The 13112-nt window shown below is 54.0% G+C and overlaps 1 protein-coding gene across 2 annotated transcripts; it reads left to right on the top strand.

The window, feature by feature from the left end:
- The first annotated feature begins 602 nt into the window (after positions 1–602).
- Positions 603–8884, top strand: LOC146338311 (BTB/POZ domain-containing protein KCTD12-like). 2 transcript variants are annotated; one of them, XM_084813445.1, is made up of 3 exons: positions 603–999; positions 1570–2062; positions 6077–8698. In XM_084813445.1, exon 3 carries the CDS (start codon positions 6101–6103, stop codon positions 6980–6982), a length of 882 nt encoding a protein of 293 aa, XP_084669571.1. In that variant the 5' UTR covers positions 603–999; positions 1570–2062; positions 6077–6100; the 3' UTR covers positions 6983–8698. The 2 variants fall into 2 exon arrangements, with proteins under 2 accessions (XP_084669571.1, XP_084669570.1); XM_084813444.1 differs by lacking the exon at positions 1570–2062 and having other exon boundaries at positions 6077–8884.
- The last annotated feature ends 4228 nt before the right edge of the window (positions 8885–13112 follow it).

Below are 13112 nucleotides of genomic sequence, written 5' to 3'. Positions count from 1 at the left end.
GGGGGACTGGAAGGCGGCGGCGCCCCAGCCAACAGCGCCTGCCCCTGGCGCGGAGGCTCGGCGCCCTCCCGCTCCGGCCCTCCAAGGCGGGTGTGCCTCAGTTCTCCGGCAGGCGGCCCGCCGTGCACTTGCCGGGCTGGCTCGGGGCGGGGTCTGGCGCTTGCTGCCCCGGCCGCTACCCCGGGAGGGCTGTTGCGCCATTTGGAGGGAGGTGGCGGCACAGCCGTCCCAAGAGCGAGCGCGGAGCTGCCAGGGCGCGTCCGCCAGAGCGCTGGGCAGGCCCCGGCCGGGTCCAGGCGCGTCAGTGAATAGTTTCCCGTGGGGACGCGCGCAGGGCTGCCCCCTCGTTGGCCCCAGACGTGCCGAAGCCGGAGCTCTGCCAAGGACGGTGTTTGGGCCGGGCCCGTCCACTCCCGCAAGAAGACCGAAGTTTAGCGCGGAGAGCGGCGGCGGCGGCGGCGGCCCCCGCCTCTCGTCGCAAGGGCTGCTGCGGCTGGCGGGGGCGGGGGCGGGGGCGGGAGCCGGAGCGTGTCGTCAGCGAGCGGGGGCGGGCCTGTCGAGGCTTCCCGCGGATAAAAAGCAAGCCAGGCCAGGCGGGCGGCGAGGAGCGGCGGCGTTGTCTTTGCGCAAGGGTGGCCCGGGGGTGACCTCGACGGGGGCGCTCGCTCGCGGAATCCGCCGCGGCCAGCCGGCCCCGCTGAAGAGCAGCTCCGCCGCCGGGGGAACAAAGGGCGGCGGCCTCTTTGCCGAGGTAGCCGCCCTCCGGATCCCGGTTCCTCGCTGGCCCTCCTGGATGCGCCCGGCCCGGAGGGCGAGGCGAGGCTGCAACCCGAGGCGGGCGCGCAGGAGGACCCGAACCGCCCCCCCCGGGCTGCGAAGGAGGCATGAGCGGCGGCGCTCCGTAGGCAAGCGGCTCTCTCCCGGGCGCCGCGCCACGGCTGCCGGGGCCGGATCCCTCGTCCTCCTCTTCGCTCGCCCTGGAGAGGAGCCGCCCGAGAGGTGGGAGCGGACGCGAGGCGGGCGTCTGGCGCAGTGCGCGCAGGGGTTGCGGAAGGGCGAGCATGCGGGGCGCGGGCAACGCGGCCCCGCCGGCCGCTGGGGAGCTGGCGGCGAGCGTCGCCCTTCCTGTGCCAAAGGCCCCTGTGCGGAGCCTCCTCGGGTCTTTCACGCTCGAGAGACGCGGGGGGGGGGGGCTCGGCTGGCAGGAGCCCCGCGCGGGTGGCCGGCTCCTCTCCTGGCCGTACCAAGCCTGCGTAGCCAGGCGATTCCTAGAGAGAGATCCTCCGCTCGGAGGCAGAGCCGCTGCCTGCGTGTTTTGGCGCCCGTGCACGTAAGAGGGGGAAGTCACGTGGACTCTCATTCCCACGAACAGACGTGTTCTCTGCAGGAACTTTGTCGCCTGTGAAGAACTCGCTGTCGTGCTGCCATGCGGGAATAAGCGGGAGGCCACTTCGCACGTACAAATGTCCTGCCTGGCGCTGGAAGGAATTCGCGTGACGAAAGCCCTAGGTGGATGGTCACAGCATGCGTGACAACTGCTGTACACGTGGCTTCTTTCTCTTTGCGTAGGCATCCCTTGTCAGGCAGCTGTGGCTGGCATGGGGCGACGCGAGGGCTTTCCCCTGTAGAGCTGAGCCCGATGCACGTTTTGCGGAGACTCCCGTACGGGCGAGTGAGCCGTTGCTGCAGAATAGCGGGACCGGAAAACTTGTGCCTGTGTGTGTGTGTGGACAGGAATGGACAAAAGGCCAGCGCCTTCGGCTGTTCCGAGGTTCTCTGGACGCCGATCTCTGGAAAAGGAGCATTTGGAAAAGGAGCATCTCTGGAAGAAGAGCATTTGTAGACAGCCCAGGCTGGAGAGCCTGCTTGCTCCATCCCTTCCAAATGCTTTAAGGATCAAGAGAGCAGCAAAATGTTCAGGAGCCAGGAGGAGGAGAGCATTATGGCTCAGAGACTGGCACGTTTCAGAGTGGGAGCAAAGAAGGCCCTTCCCAACCGTAGTGCATTGTAGACTGGAACCAGCGCTGGCTGATGTCTGTTAGGGCTGGATCAGGCTACCGAGGTTTGAATCCAGAGGGAGAGTGACTTCTGGAAGTCATTCGCATTCCTAGGGAAACCACCGCCCCTTCCTGCGTGTGTGCGTGTTGTGTGTGTGCGCGCGCGCACATGTGGCCTCTTGGAAATGCCTTTCCTATATAATAACCTGGCACAGTTCCATTTGTGGGAATGGCTCAAGGGCGCCCACGAGGATTCAGTCTTAGTCATGCAATCTGAGCACTCAGGCCAGGATGTAACTTCAGGCACACCCGAAGGGTCATGGGTATCTCGAGAAGATGTTTTATGCTTTCTGAACAGCAGCCCGTGCTCTCTTCCTCTCCCTGCACCCCATGTCATATTAGACGTTTCCTTTGTGACTCTTTTCAGAGGCAGGTTAGACCCAAGGACGATCCGTGTCTGCCCCACTCACGTGGACAGCAGGGGTGGGGGTGGTTTTGTTTTTCACTTTGCATGAAAGGGAGCACATGGGTTAGGGGAGTAAAATTTGACCTTGCTGTGCTCCTTTACCTGAAGTGCTTTTTGCCCAGTTCAGCTCGAACATCAGAAGTGAACCAGGTTGGGGAGAAAAGTACTCAGGAACATCAGAAGCTGCCTTCTACGGAGCCAGACCCTGGGTCCATCTAGCCCAGTATTGTTGACACTGAGTGGCAGCAGCCGCTGTCCAGGGTTTCAGGCAGGAGTTTTCCCCAGCCCTACCTGGAGAAGGTGGGATCGAACCTGGGACCTTCTGCATGCAAAGTGGGGGCTCTGTCTCAGAGCTACAGAAACAAAGGAGTGCAGAAAGGGGAGGGAGTCTGAGCTCCTCTCACCTGCCCACTCCTCTTCATGTATAAATAAATAAATAATAGACCCTTCTGTGTGAATGGGGCAGCCATGTGCATCAATGCCTCATGCCTTGTTTCGCCCCCAGTTTCCAAAGCTCTTTGCCCTGCAGCATCCTGGCAGCAGGGAAGGGTGCTCCGTTGTGTGGAATCCAAACCCAAAGCTCTCTTGGGGGCTGTTTCCTGGTACTCTGGATTGTGGCCTGTGGAAACGATGGAGGGAGGGGGACCCTTTGCATAAAGTTACACTGACCCGGCAGCTACTGGTAGGACCCCCACAGCGAATGCTGACAGCAAGGAATTTTAGGTAACCAAGGTCTGAAGAACTGGTGTCATGCTCTGTCCTTCTCAATGCTGTGAACAAAAAAAGGCCACCTGACATACTATACTGGAGCATCTTCAGCCTGGGAAAGAATAGGAAAGCTCTGCAGTCACATAGGACTCTTCCTACAGCCAGAATGGAATGCGTATTAACTTGGCTGTTTTGAGAGAGTGAAATTTTTTAGTCATTATTTATTTATTGGATTTCTTAGTTACCTTTGTCTTTGAAAAAAGTGTGAAGGTGATTTACAAGATTAAAACATGCAAATTAAAACAACTAAAAACAATTTCCACTAAAATATCATGACCCCATAGACAAGTGAAACATCAGTGACAACCAACACTTCAGCTGATGCATTAAAAAGCCCATTTGCCATCTAATGTCTGGGAACAGAGTAATACAAAACAGTACTAATGCATGCTAGCAATGGATAACAGGTACTTAATCCCAACCCTGCTAACAGCATGCCAAACCATTTATTTATTTAATCTGAAGATTTCTCCTACTTCTCTAAGGCTCTTAGAGTGGCTCCCAGATGATCTATCTGTAAATGGCAAAAATCTAAAACAATTGATCTGTACGTTTAAAGAACACCAAACGAAAGCAGGAGGCAACACACTGAATAACTCACCTAAAATTCCAAAGCCCACAGTAGGTCAATGTATTTGTTAGAACCAACCAAAAATGCACAAAATTGTGGGCAAGTTTTGAGATCTCTGGATCTCTCCATCAGACAAGAAGTTTAAAAAACAGGCATGCTAGGGGGAGTAGAGACAAAGTGGACTGGATCTTGAAATCATGAAGCCAGCATGGTCAGCGTCTTAAGATGGAGCAGAGGAGGTGGCGGCAGCACAGGCTACACGGATTAGGCTCTGCTACACGTTCTGTGGCCGTGTGTTTCAGCTGCCTACCAAGGAATCTGTGTGTTTCTCCTGAGGTTGGAGGCAGAAGTAATATTTCAATTTTAGGTTTGCTGAAATGGAGTCAGCCATGTCTTCCTCTATGCCAGTGCTGAGGAATGTGTGGCCCTCCAGATGTTGGACCACAATTCCCATCAGCCCTAGCCAGCATAGCCAGTGGTGAGGGATGCTGGGAACTGCAGGCCAACTACATCTCGAGCACCCCGTGTTCCCCATCCCTGCTCTGTGCTGATCTGTCACAAACAATAATACAGCTTGAACGCCTTCTTATCACCTCACTCACTTGCCAGAGCAAAGATGGGCCATCACTTGCCCTTGGCACTACAGCAGGTCACGTCTTTGCTCCTGCTCTAGAAAAAGAAGTTTTGGAGCTGCGCTCCCCACCCTTCATATTCCCCTCCACTACACCCCTGGCAGCGACCCCTCCAGCTCCCACACCTTCATGGTAAAGCCCAAGAACAGAGCGTTTCATTTACTTTGACGTGCATGAAAATTCCGCAGCCACACATCTTGATGGTTCTGCACAAGAGGAATAAATGACGCAGGTGCGTTTTGCTTATTTGCATCGATTTTTGACTTATTGGACATGACTAGCACTCAACAGATGTGCTGACAGGCTGAGAAAATGCCAGCTCTGCTCAGCTGGGGATTCTGCATTGTGGCTCAGGAGCAAAACAGGAGGAGAAAAGGGTCTAGGAAGGACCTAAGAGACAGGGGAAGTGGCCTGCTTGAGAGGACAGGGCACTGCAATAAGCTGAACACCCCACCCCCTCCTATCCAGCTGCTGTGGCCCAGACAGTAAGTGGCATGGAACTGGCTATGTGACCCGAAACTCCTGCCACAGTCGCTTCACCAGGGCAGCCGACACGAGTTCTGCTCTGAGTTAGCCAGAATGCAAAGCCAGGTCAGCCACTGCAGTATCTTTGGTGCAGCTCCACCACGCGTCCTGCTTTTGACTGGGGTTGCCAACCCTAAGCAGACAGATGCAGCTGTTACCCAGCTGTGAAATAGCATCTGAAAATGATAATAACCCCTTTAGAAACTGGCATCATATGAGGGGAAAGCGTCTCTATTTGCACAAGCCTTTTCTTCAAATTGTAGCTCCATTAGGCATGGGACAGTTTTAAATTTGAACAGTATTAATGAACTAACGGATGCATAGAATGAGCGGAATGAGGGGGGCGGGTCCCCCAGACTCCCTCCTCAAACCATCAGTTTAGGAGGAGGCAAACTGGCATGAACAGGAACGCTTCTTCCCGTGTTGTCTAAAGTTAGAGGGTTGCATCCAGGCCTAGCTATACTTAAAGTAGACCCAATGAAATCAATGAGACTAAATGTTTTTAATACAGGCACTTATATCAACTGCAGATGGCAAAAGCAGCATTTTAAAAGAGGCATTCTCTTTTTCCTCTCATACAGGGGTGGGGGGAGGAATGCTTCATCTAAGACAGGTGCTTCATTGAAAAATGAAGGCTGCTGTTAGCTTGGAATATTTGTATTTACTCATATGCAAATTTGATTAATCAACTAAAGGCCATGCATGTAATTCACTAAAGTTTCTTTAATTGAGTGACACTCCTAGTTTTAACTCCCTCCATTGACTTTCCCAGGTATTTCCAGTTTCCTTTCTCGCACCCCGCAAAGTAAACAGCTTTGGCTTCAGAGGCCAAATTCCTGCTCCAAAAAATCAGCATGTAAGAGAGGCCAAAAATGGGCAAATTTCCTTGTATGTGTGATGGCTCTTGCAATAATATCAAGCCAGTCCATAGAACTACAGTTCCCAGATTTCCTTAGTTTGGGACCAATGATGGCTGAACTGAGGTGAAACTAGTTTACATCTGTAGTGTAGACATGGCTTGGAAGCCCGAGGCCTTGAGCGCACACCCCGGGCCCCGGCAGTGGTTGGTTTGCAGTGTCTGGTGAGCCTAACACCCTTCTGGCTGCTTCTTCTGCAGGTGAGCAGGAGCAGGGAACTCGCAATGGCCTTGGCAGGCCACGCAAGCTGTGCCAAACCCAGCGAGGACATGGCTTTCCCGGAGATCGTGGAACTGAACGTGGGCGGGCAGGTGTACCTCACCCGCCACAACACCCTGGTCAGCGTTGCTGGCTCCTTGCTCTGGGAGATGTTTACTGAGAAGAGCGTCCAGTCCTTAGCTCAGGACAGCAAGGGCAGGTTCTTTGTGGACAGGGACGGCTTCTTGTTCCGCTACATCTTGGACTATATGAGGGACCAGCAGCTCGTGCTTCCTGAACACTTTCCGGAGCGGGGCCGTTTGCAGCGAGAAGCCGAGTACTTCAGGCTGCCTGAGCTGGTCAAGACGTTGGCCCCAAAGATGAGCAAGCAGAACTCCTTTGGGGACGAGCCCTGCCAAAGCGACCCCGAGGAACTGTCGCCCAGCATGGATGCGGCCCGCAACCTAGCTGCCGCCAGCACGGCCCCTGCTGGTGCCCCTGCGGGCTCCGACACAGCCACGGCCAGCGGCAGCACTGGGCTAGACATCCGGAGGCCTGGCTTCATCACCGTTGGCTACCGGGGCTCCTACACCCTGGGCAGAGACAGCCAAGCGGACGCCAAATTCCGCCGGGTGGCCAGGATCATGGTGTGCGGTAAGACCTCCCTTGCCAAGGAAGTCTTTGGGGAGACCTTGAACGAGAGCAGGGACCCTGACCGGCCGCCAGAACGCTACACCTCCAGGTACTACCTCAAATTCACCTTCCTGGAGCAGGCTTTTGACAAACTGGCTGGCGCTGGGTTCCACATGGTGGCTTGCAACTCCACCGGGACCTGCGCCTTTGCCCACGAACAGACGGATGACAAGATCTGGACCTCTTATACCGAATATGTTTTCTACCGTGAGTGACGCTTAAACCAGACACAAACCAAAATGCGCCAAAAGCCCGTTCTCCCTTGACCCTCCCCGTGCCGCTGTTCTCTTTAGAACGTAGACGCCGTCCAGCCCTCGAACCTGACACCTCCTCTCGTGCCTCCCTCACTTTCCAGACCGACCCCTCTCCGGCTCTTCCCTGCGCCAGCTCCCGAGCCACACCAGCCTGCTTCCCGACAGCGGCTCGCAGCTTTCCCTGGAACATGGACTTGGACACAGTGGCGGGGGGACGACGACTCTGTATCTGTACCGGGGGGGCTGCTCTGCCAGTATCAACCAGCAGTGCAGCCTTCTTTGGCGTTCAGGTGGGATGAGGCCTCCTTCCACACCGTGGGCTGCTCCTCGCTGCTTGCGCTGCCTGTGCAGGAGGAATCCAGTTATACTCGCACTAAGGCAGATTGGTGGCTGGATCCTGGTCTGATGGAAGGGGGATGAAAAGGGCAAAGGAACCCATCCTGCCACAGACATGTCAGCAATAGCCTCTGTAAGCAGCTTAGTGCTTAGACCACCAGTGCTTTAGAGAGGTGAGTGACTGAGCACACCGTCCCGCATCACTGTGTCCTCCCCCTGGCCTCTGCCACCACACAGGGTGGAATTCAACACATTCCCATTGCTTGGGGTGATGAACTAGATGTATGGCAGAGACCTGGGTACCTGGCAGGGTGAGGAGCCGCAGCACTGGGGAAGAGCCCCCACTTTGCATGCAGAAGGCCCCGGGGTGACCCCCACTGTCTCTAGTTCAAGGTGTTCCAGGTAGGAGATGATGGGGAAGCCCTTTCTCTGCCCGAGGCCCGGGGGAGACGCTTCCAGCAGAAGAGAGCATGGTGGGCAAGACGGAGGGCCCACGGTCTGACTCTGTCAAGGCAGTGTATGTTTGGAATGGTAAAGCCCCTTGAGAGATTTATTTTAATGAGGTGTTTAATAAATCAAAATGAATAAATAGGTGCACAGGGTGTGGGGATCAGCTGCAGCTCAGCGATGGAGCACCTGCTTTACCTGCAGAAGAACCCAGCAAGATGCCCAGAGGGGAAGCCCAGAAGCTGGGTGCAAAGGCAGCTGTTGCTCCCCAGCCGGGATTCAGGGACAGTACCTCTGGAACACGGAGGTTCTATGGGAACATCATAGCTAATAGCCAGCAACAGATGTGGGTTCCCAGATCCGGGTCTGTAGCAGAATATCTGGTTTGGCTGTAAGAGGCCATCTATGCTTTCAGTTATAAGAGGGATGTTTTGGGTGTGCATTGACACGCCCTTGCTGCTCAGCGTACATGTGGAGCAGCGGCTCGGTACATGCACCTAGGGTGGGCTGGGAACAGAGGCCTCATGAGAGTCCCACACAGATGTAGTGTTAGATCTTTGAGAATGTTTCATGTCCAAACCTGTCCTTCACTTAGAGTAGAAGAAAGGGCCATATCCAGGGATGCAGAAATATCCTGGCTTTTTAAAGGCTGGCTTTGATTGCAACAGTGAGTGGCATTCTCATGTGCCCAGAGCTATGGCTTTAAATACAAATATTTATGGGCAGCGGGGTGGGTGGGGAGTAAAGGAGCAACTTTTCTGACTTCAGCTGCAACTTTTTAAAAGAGCCTCTTTCTAAGTGTAGCACAACACTGTGTATTTATGGGCCTGGAGTGCTGACTGGCTGATGCTTTAGCAGGCCTGGGGGACCACGTGTAATAAAGGAACAAAACAGAGGTGTTTTCCCCTTTGTCTCCTTGTTAATGGGTCAAGGGGGGTGGCTGGCCCCATATTGTGGTGTTGGTATTGCTGCCTAGAACATGACCGGAAGCAGCTGGAGCAGCTGTACTTTGCAAGAATGGCTGGCATGCAGATTCTCTCCGCTCATGCCATATTAAATATCCGATGCTCTCTTGAGTTTAAAATGGACTGTGTTTTAGGAGGATGTAAAATATATCCCATACTGTATTGTGCTTGTGGCAGTGAAGCCTCAGACAGCAAATGGCATGATGTTATGGAATGTCGATAGACAGCCCAGCAGCTCAGAGAACAAAGCTGAAAGCCACAAAATATCTACAGTTCAGCTTAGTTTTCAATGTGACTGACATCACATTCTCAGACTTGTCCTATGGAAAGGCAAGCTCTGTGGAGCAGGCTAAAGAATGAATAGCTGGGTGAGAGCAAAGCCTGGAAGGTAGAGAAGCCAAGGAAAGGGGTGTGATTTGAAGCAGAAAAACTGGGACAGGAAAAGGTTAGTAATAATAATATTTAATGTATGTCTCCCTCACTTTTCGAACATGGCATGTACATGGCAGCTTACATATTTTTTTTTATTTTTAAAAAGCATATTGAATCAAATAACCATGACCAAAATACAATTTATCAAATGAACAGTTAAAAAGAAACCCCAGCAAGGGCAAAACCAACCGGTTCACCTTGAATGGGCAGCACTCCAAGTCTCTCTGAAAATAACCCAATGTCTAAATACCAGTAGAGAAGCAGCGGAAGAACCTTTCCCAGGGAGAGACTTCCACAACAGCCCAAGAGCTCCTTTCCTGAGTAATCCTCTACCTGCTGGGTTGTGGTTGGCAGAAGCAGCCCATCTCCCCAGCTCTGATCACTCCCTCCCAATGCTTTCAAAAAAGGCAGCTGAGGTTCTGCTATAGGCATTTGTTTGTAAGGATGGATACTTAGGCCTAAGGGGCAAAGTCTATAGAAATGGGATGCCTGGAATAATGGAGGCAGAGTAATCAACAGAGTGAGCTCTAGACCTGGGAGGGAAGGGCAGTTGAAAGGGACAGAAGCTTGCCCGGCAGCAGCATTGCTAGGGCTGGCCTGTGGGGCCCCAGCCCTGAATCTATTTCCCAGGGCCCTGGATCTGTTTCCTAGGGACACTGTTGCCCTGAGCATCCATTAGTGGCAATGGAAGGGTTTTTTCTAGCTTAACTGCCATACGAGGGGCAATTTTCAAGGGGATTACAGCTAGGGATGGAAACACCCCCCCCTTCCCCACATGCTGCACCCCCCACCCTCAAAATACCTCCTGCATAGCAATTAAGCTTAGGAAAAAAACAGGAGCAATGACTGATTTGGGATTATCTGGGGTGGGCACAAATTAATTGAAGAATTCACTTGAGATGATTTGGAGGTGAAACCAACTGGCTGGTTTTGCCTTCTGTGAAATTTAAAGGAATCCTAGTAATTATTTTTACATTTGCATACATAGATTTAAATTAGCAGATACACATTTTATGCAGATTTGTATCCTATGGCCCTGGGCCCCAATCCTTTAAGTGCCCAGCAACAGCCCTGCCTTGGGGCATCTAGTCCAGAGTCTCCAGACCCTAAGAAGGCTCCTGCCTCTTTAAGGACTGCATGGCGGAGAAGGTCATGCCCTTCTCCTAGCACTGGCGCCTGGCCAGGAGCGGGGCCCTCCTGGGCCAGAGCACAGGACGTCTGGAGGAACACGGGTGCCTTCTGCCCCATCAGGCACCCCTGCTGCCTCTGAGCTTAGCCACAGCCCTCACAGTAGCTGGGGTCGGGTTTTCCCGGCAACGGGGTATTGTGAGCTCTCCCTGGTGTGCGATACAAAGTTCTGGGGAATGGCTTGGTCTTGAATGGCCAGCTAAGACCCACTGCTGTGACAGAAGGCCTGCTCCAGGCGGAGGTGAACGCTGCTCGGGCTGGTTCGTTGATGTGGATCAGCAGAGCCGCCTGCGTTTCTGGACTCTCCTGGGCGGCGGGCGGATGGCGTGGTGAGGGCCTCCCCCCGGTGCCAGGGGTGGGTGTGAGGCCGCGCCGCATGCACCACATGAATGAGCCCACCTGGCCTTCGCCAGCTGGGTGCCCTCCAAATGTTTTGGGCTTTAGCTCGTATCAGCCTCATGGGCAACGGCCAGGAATGCTGGGAGCTGTCATCCAGAACATCTGGAGGGCACCAAATTGGGGAAGGAAAAGTTCATATCTGCACTCTATATACATGGTTGGGGGTCTGGGCACAGCCATGGGGCCTAGGCAGCCCCCTCACACAAGGTGGGAACAGAATGAATGCTGAGGCTTGCCATCTTTCTGTAGGTGTGGCCTGGTGCACAAAAGCCGCTTCTGAACCCCCCCATCCAATTAAGCCATGGAGGGGATTCTTTGATGGTCTGGTGGAGAGCAGGCTGCAGGTGGTGGTGGTGGTTCTTTTCAAAATCCACCTGGGTGGTGGAATCCGCATGTAAGACAGGTGGACGCTGTTTGGCGCTCCTGTGTAGCCCTGTAGAAGCCGAGTCTGTAGCGAATTTGAGTTCTCTTGTCTAGAAAGAGGCTCCAGGGGAACGGTGAACTGCGGGGTGTGTGGAGGGAGCGCTGCCCCTCCGTTGCAGAAGAGCCCAGCACAATCGCCTTCACGGTCCTGCTTGAGGCCAATGGATGCCCATCCTGCAGTGTCCCCACCATGCCCAACCCTCCGTTCAGGCCTTGACACGTGGAGATCCACAGCTTGGGCGTATTCCCTCCCACATGGCTGGCAGAAAGGCCTGCCACGTTGCTGCCTGGGAGGTGTTTGTGGTCAGCCCTGTCTTCTAAAAAGACACGACACAAAAGGAAAACTGCCTGGGGAGGGAAGCAGAGGGGGGGAGTGAGTGGGCTTTCAGCAGGGCAGGTGCAAAGGCCGTGCTTCCCATCTCCTCTCCTTCTGCATCAGCCTGCTGGAATGGCTGCTTCTGGTGGCAGCTGAGGGAGAAGCTTGAGGGAGGCGGTCTCCTGGCAGGACTGCTGAAACGGCCTGCTTCTAGCAATCACCCCTTGGCCTCAGAGGCACTTCAGACAATACGCAAATCAAGTCCATGTGGCTTATTACAGAACTCGGCAACTGCACAGAACCCAGCAGCCAATGTGGCCCTTATCTTGCGCATCACTGGGCAGAGTTCTTCAGAGAAGCCCCCCTAAGTGTTGCGGCCCAGACAGAGTGTCCTGTGTACCTGCCCTCCCCAAGAGCTATTGACTGATGAGGGGAGAAAGTGCTGCAAGTCATTTAAGTAAACAGGAAATTCCTGTGTGACTGGCTGATCACAAGGCTGTCCTTGCGTGCAGCACAAAAGGACAAGCCTCACATGCTCAGCGGAGGAAGCGGCCAATGATGGAGCCAGCAAAGTGCAGCAAGGTGAAGCGAGCCCGTTTTCCTTCCACCTGAGATACCGCCTGCCATCCCCTGGGCTGAATTTGGGCAGGGCTGGACTTGGGGGCCCTTTCGGGAATGATGCGCACGACGGTGGCTGCTTTCACATGTGCTGCCAGCATCCCCACCTGCGGTGGCCACCGGCTGACTTGTTCCCCTTGAGCAGAAGCCGATATTTGGCAGGCCACCAAGCCACACTGAGGAAGTGCTTGGTGCCGCACTAACATCTTGGCTTCTGTTTGGTTCTCAGGTTTGGAATAGGTGACTTGTTCTCCTACCCCAGCTTCCGTGGGTCCCCCTGAATTTGCACACAGATACTAGATATGCACAGGCTCTGTGAACAGGCTCGGGGCAATGCCTGAGCGGCAGGGGCAGGAGGCCCAGTTCTGATCCCCTTCACCACTCTCCTGTCTTCATTCCTTCTGATTTATTGTGTGAAAAGCAACAAAGTGCCAGGTTCTAGGCAGGGCATTTTGAGTTTTAGTTTATTATTTTTAACCCACCTTCCTATTTTAAAAACAACCACAGCTGCCTACTGCATCAAATTAAGCAAATACAAGATCGCAGGCTTAAAAACCAGACGATCATAAACATCCTGCCTCACCACCACATGATGGCCACCAACTTGCATGGCTTTAAAAGCAGATTAGACAAATTCTAATTGTAACACCACCAATGGCTGCTAGTCCTGACAGCACTATGCTATGTTCAGTATTGGAGGCAGGATGCCTGTGTACGCCAGTTGCTGGGGAACATGGGCAGGAGGGTGCTGTTGCACTCAGGTCCTGCTTGTGGGCTTCCCATAGGCAGGTGGTTGGCCACTGTGTTTTTATTTTTTTAAATACAACATCTGCAGCAAGGAAACCCAAATTCGCAACCTGGACAAAAGATGCAATTGAAGCAAGTGTGCATAAATGCCCCTGGCTTCTGCTGCTTATAGAATCCTAGAGCGGGGAGGGGCCAGTTCGGCCATTGAGTCCAACCCCCT

The sequence above is a fragment of the Heloderma suspectum genome, chromosome 9, assembly GCF_057233095.1.
Source record: "Heloderma suspectum isolate Gila_16-S chromosome 9, 16-S_ref, whole genome shotgun sequence".
In the NCBI taxonomy this organism is placed as follows: Eukaryota; Metazoa; Chordata; class Lepidosauria; order Squamata; family Helodermatidae; genus Heloderma; species Heloderma suspectum.
The sequence above is the reverse complement of the archived record's forward strand: the minus strand, read 5'-3'. Positions and strand labels throughout refer to the sequence as shown.

What these genes read in the sequence shown, in the direction of transcription:
- LOC146338311 (XM_084813444.1), top strand. Translation starts at nt 6,101, where the DNA reads ATGGCCTTGGCAGGCCACGCAAGCTGTGCCAAACCCAGCGAGGACATG.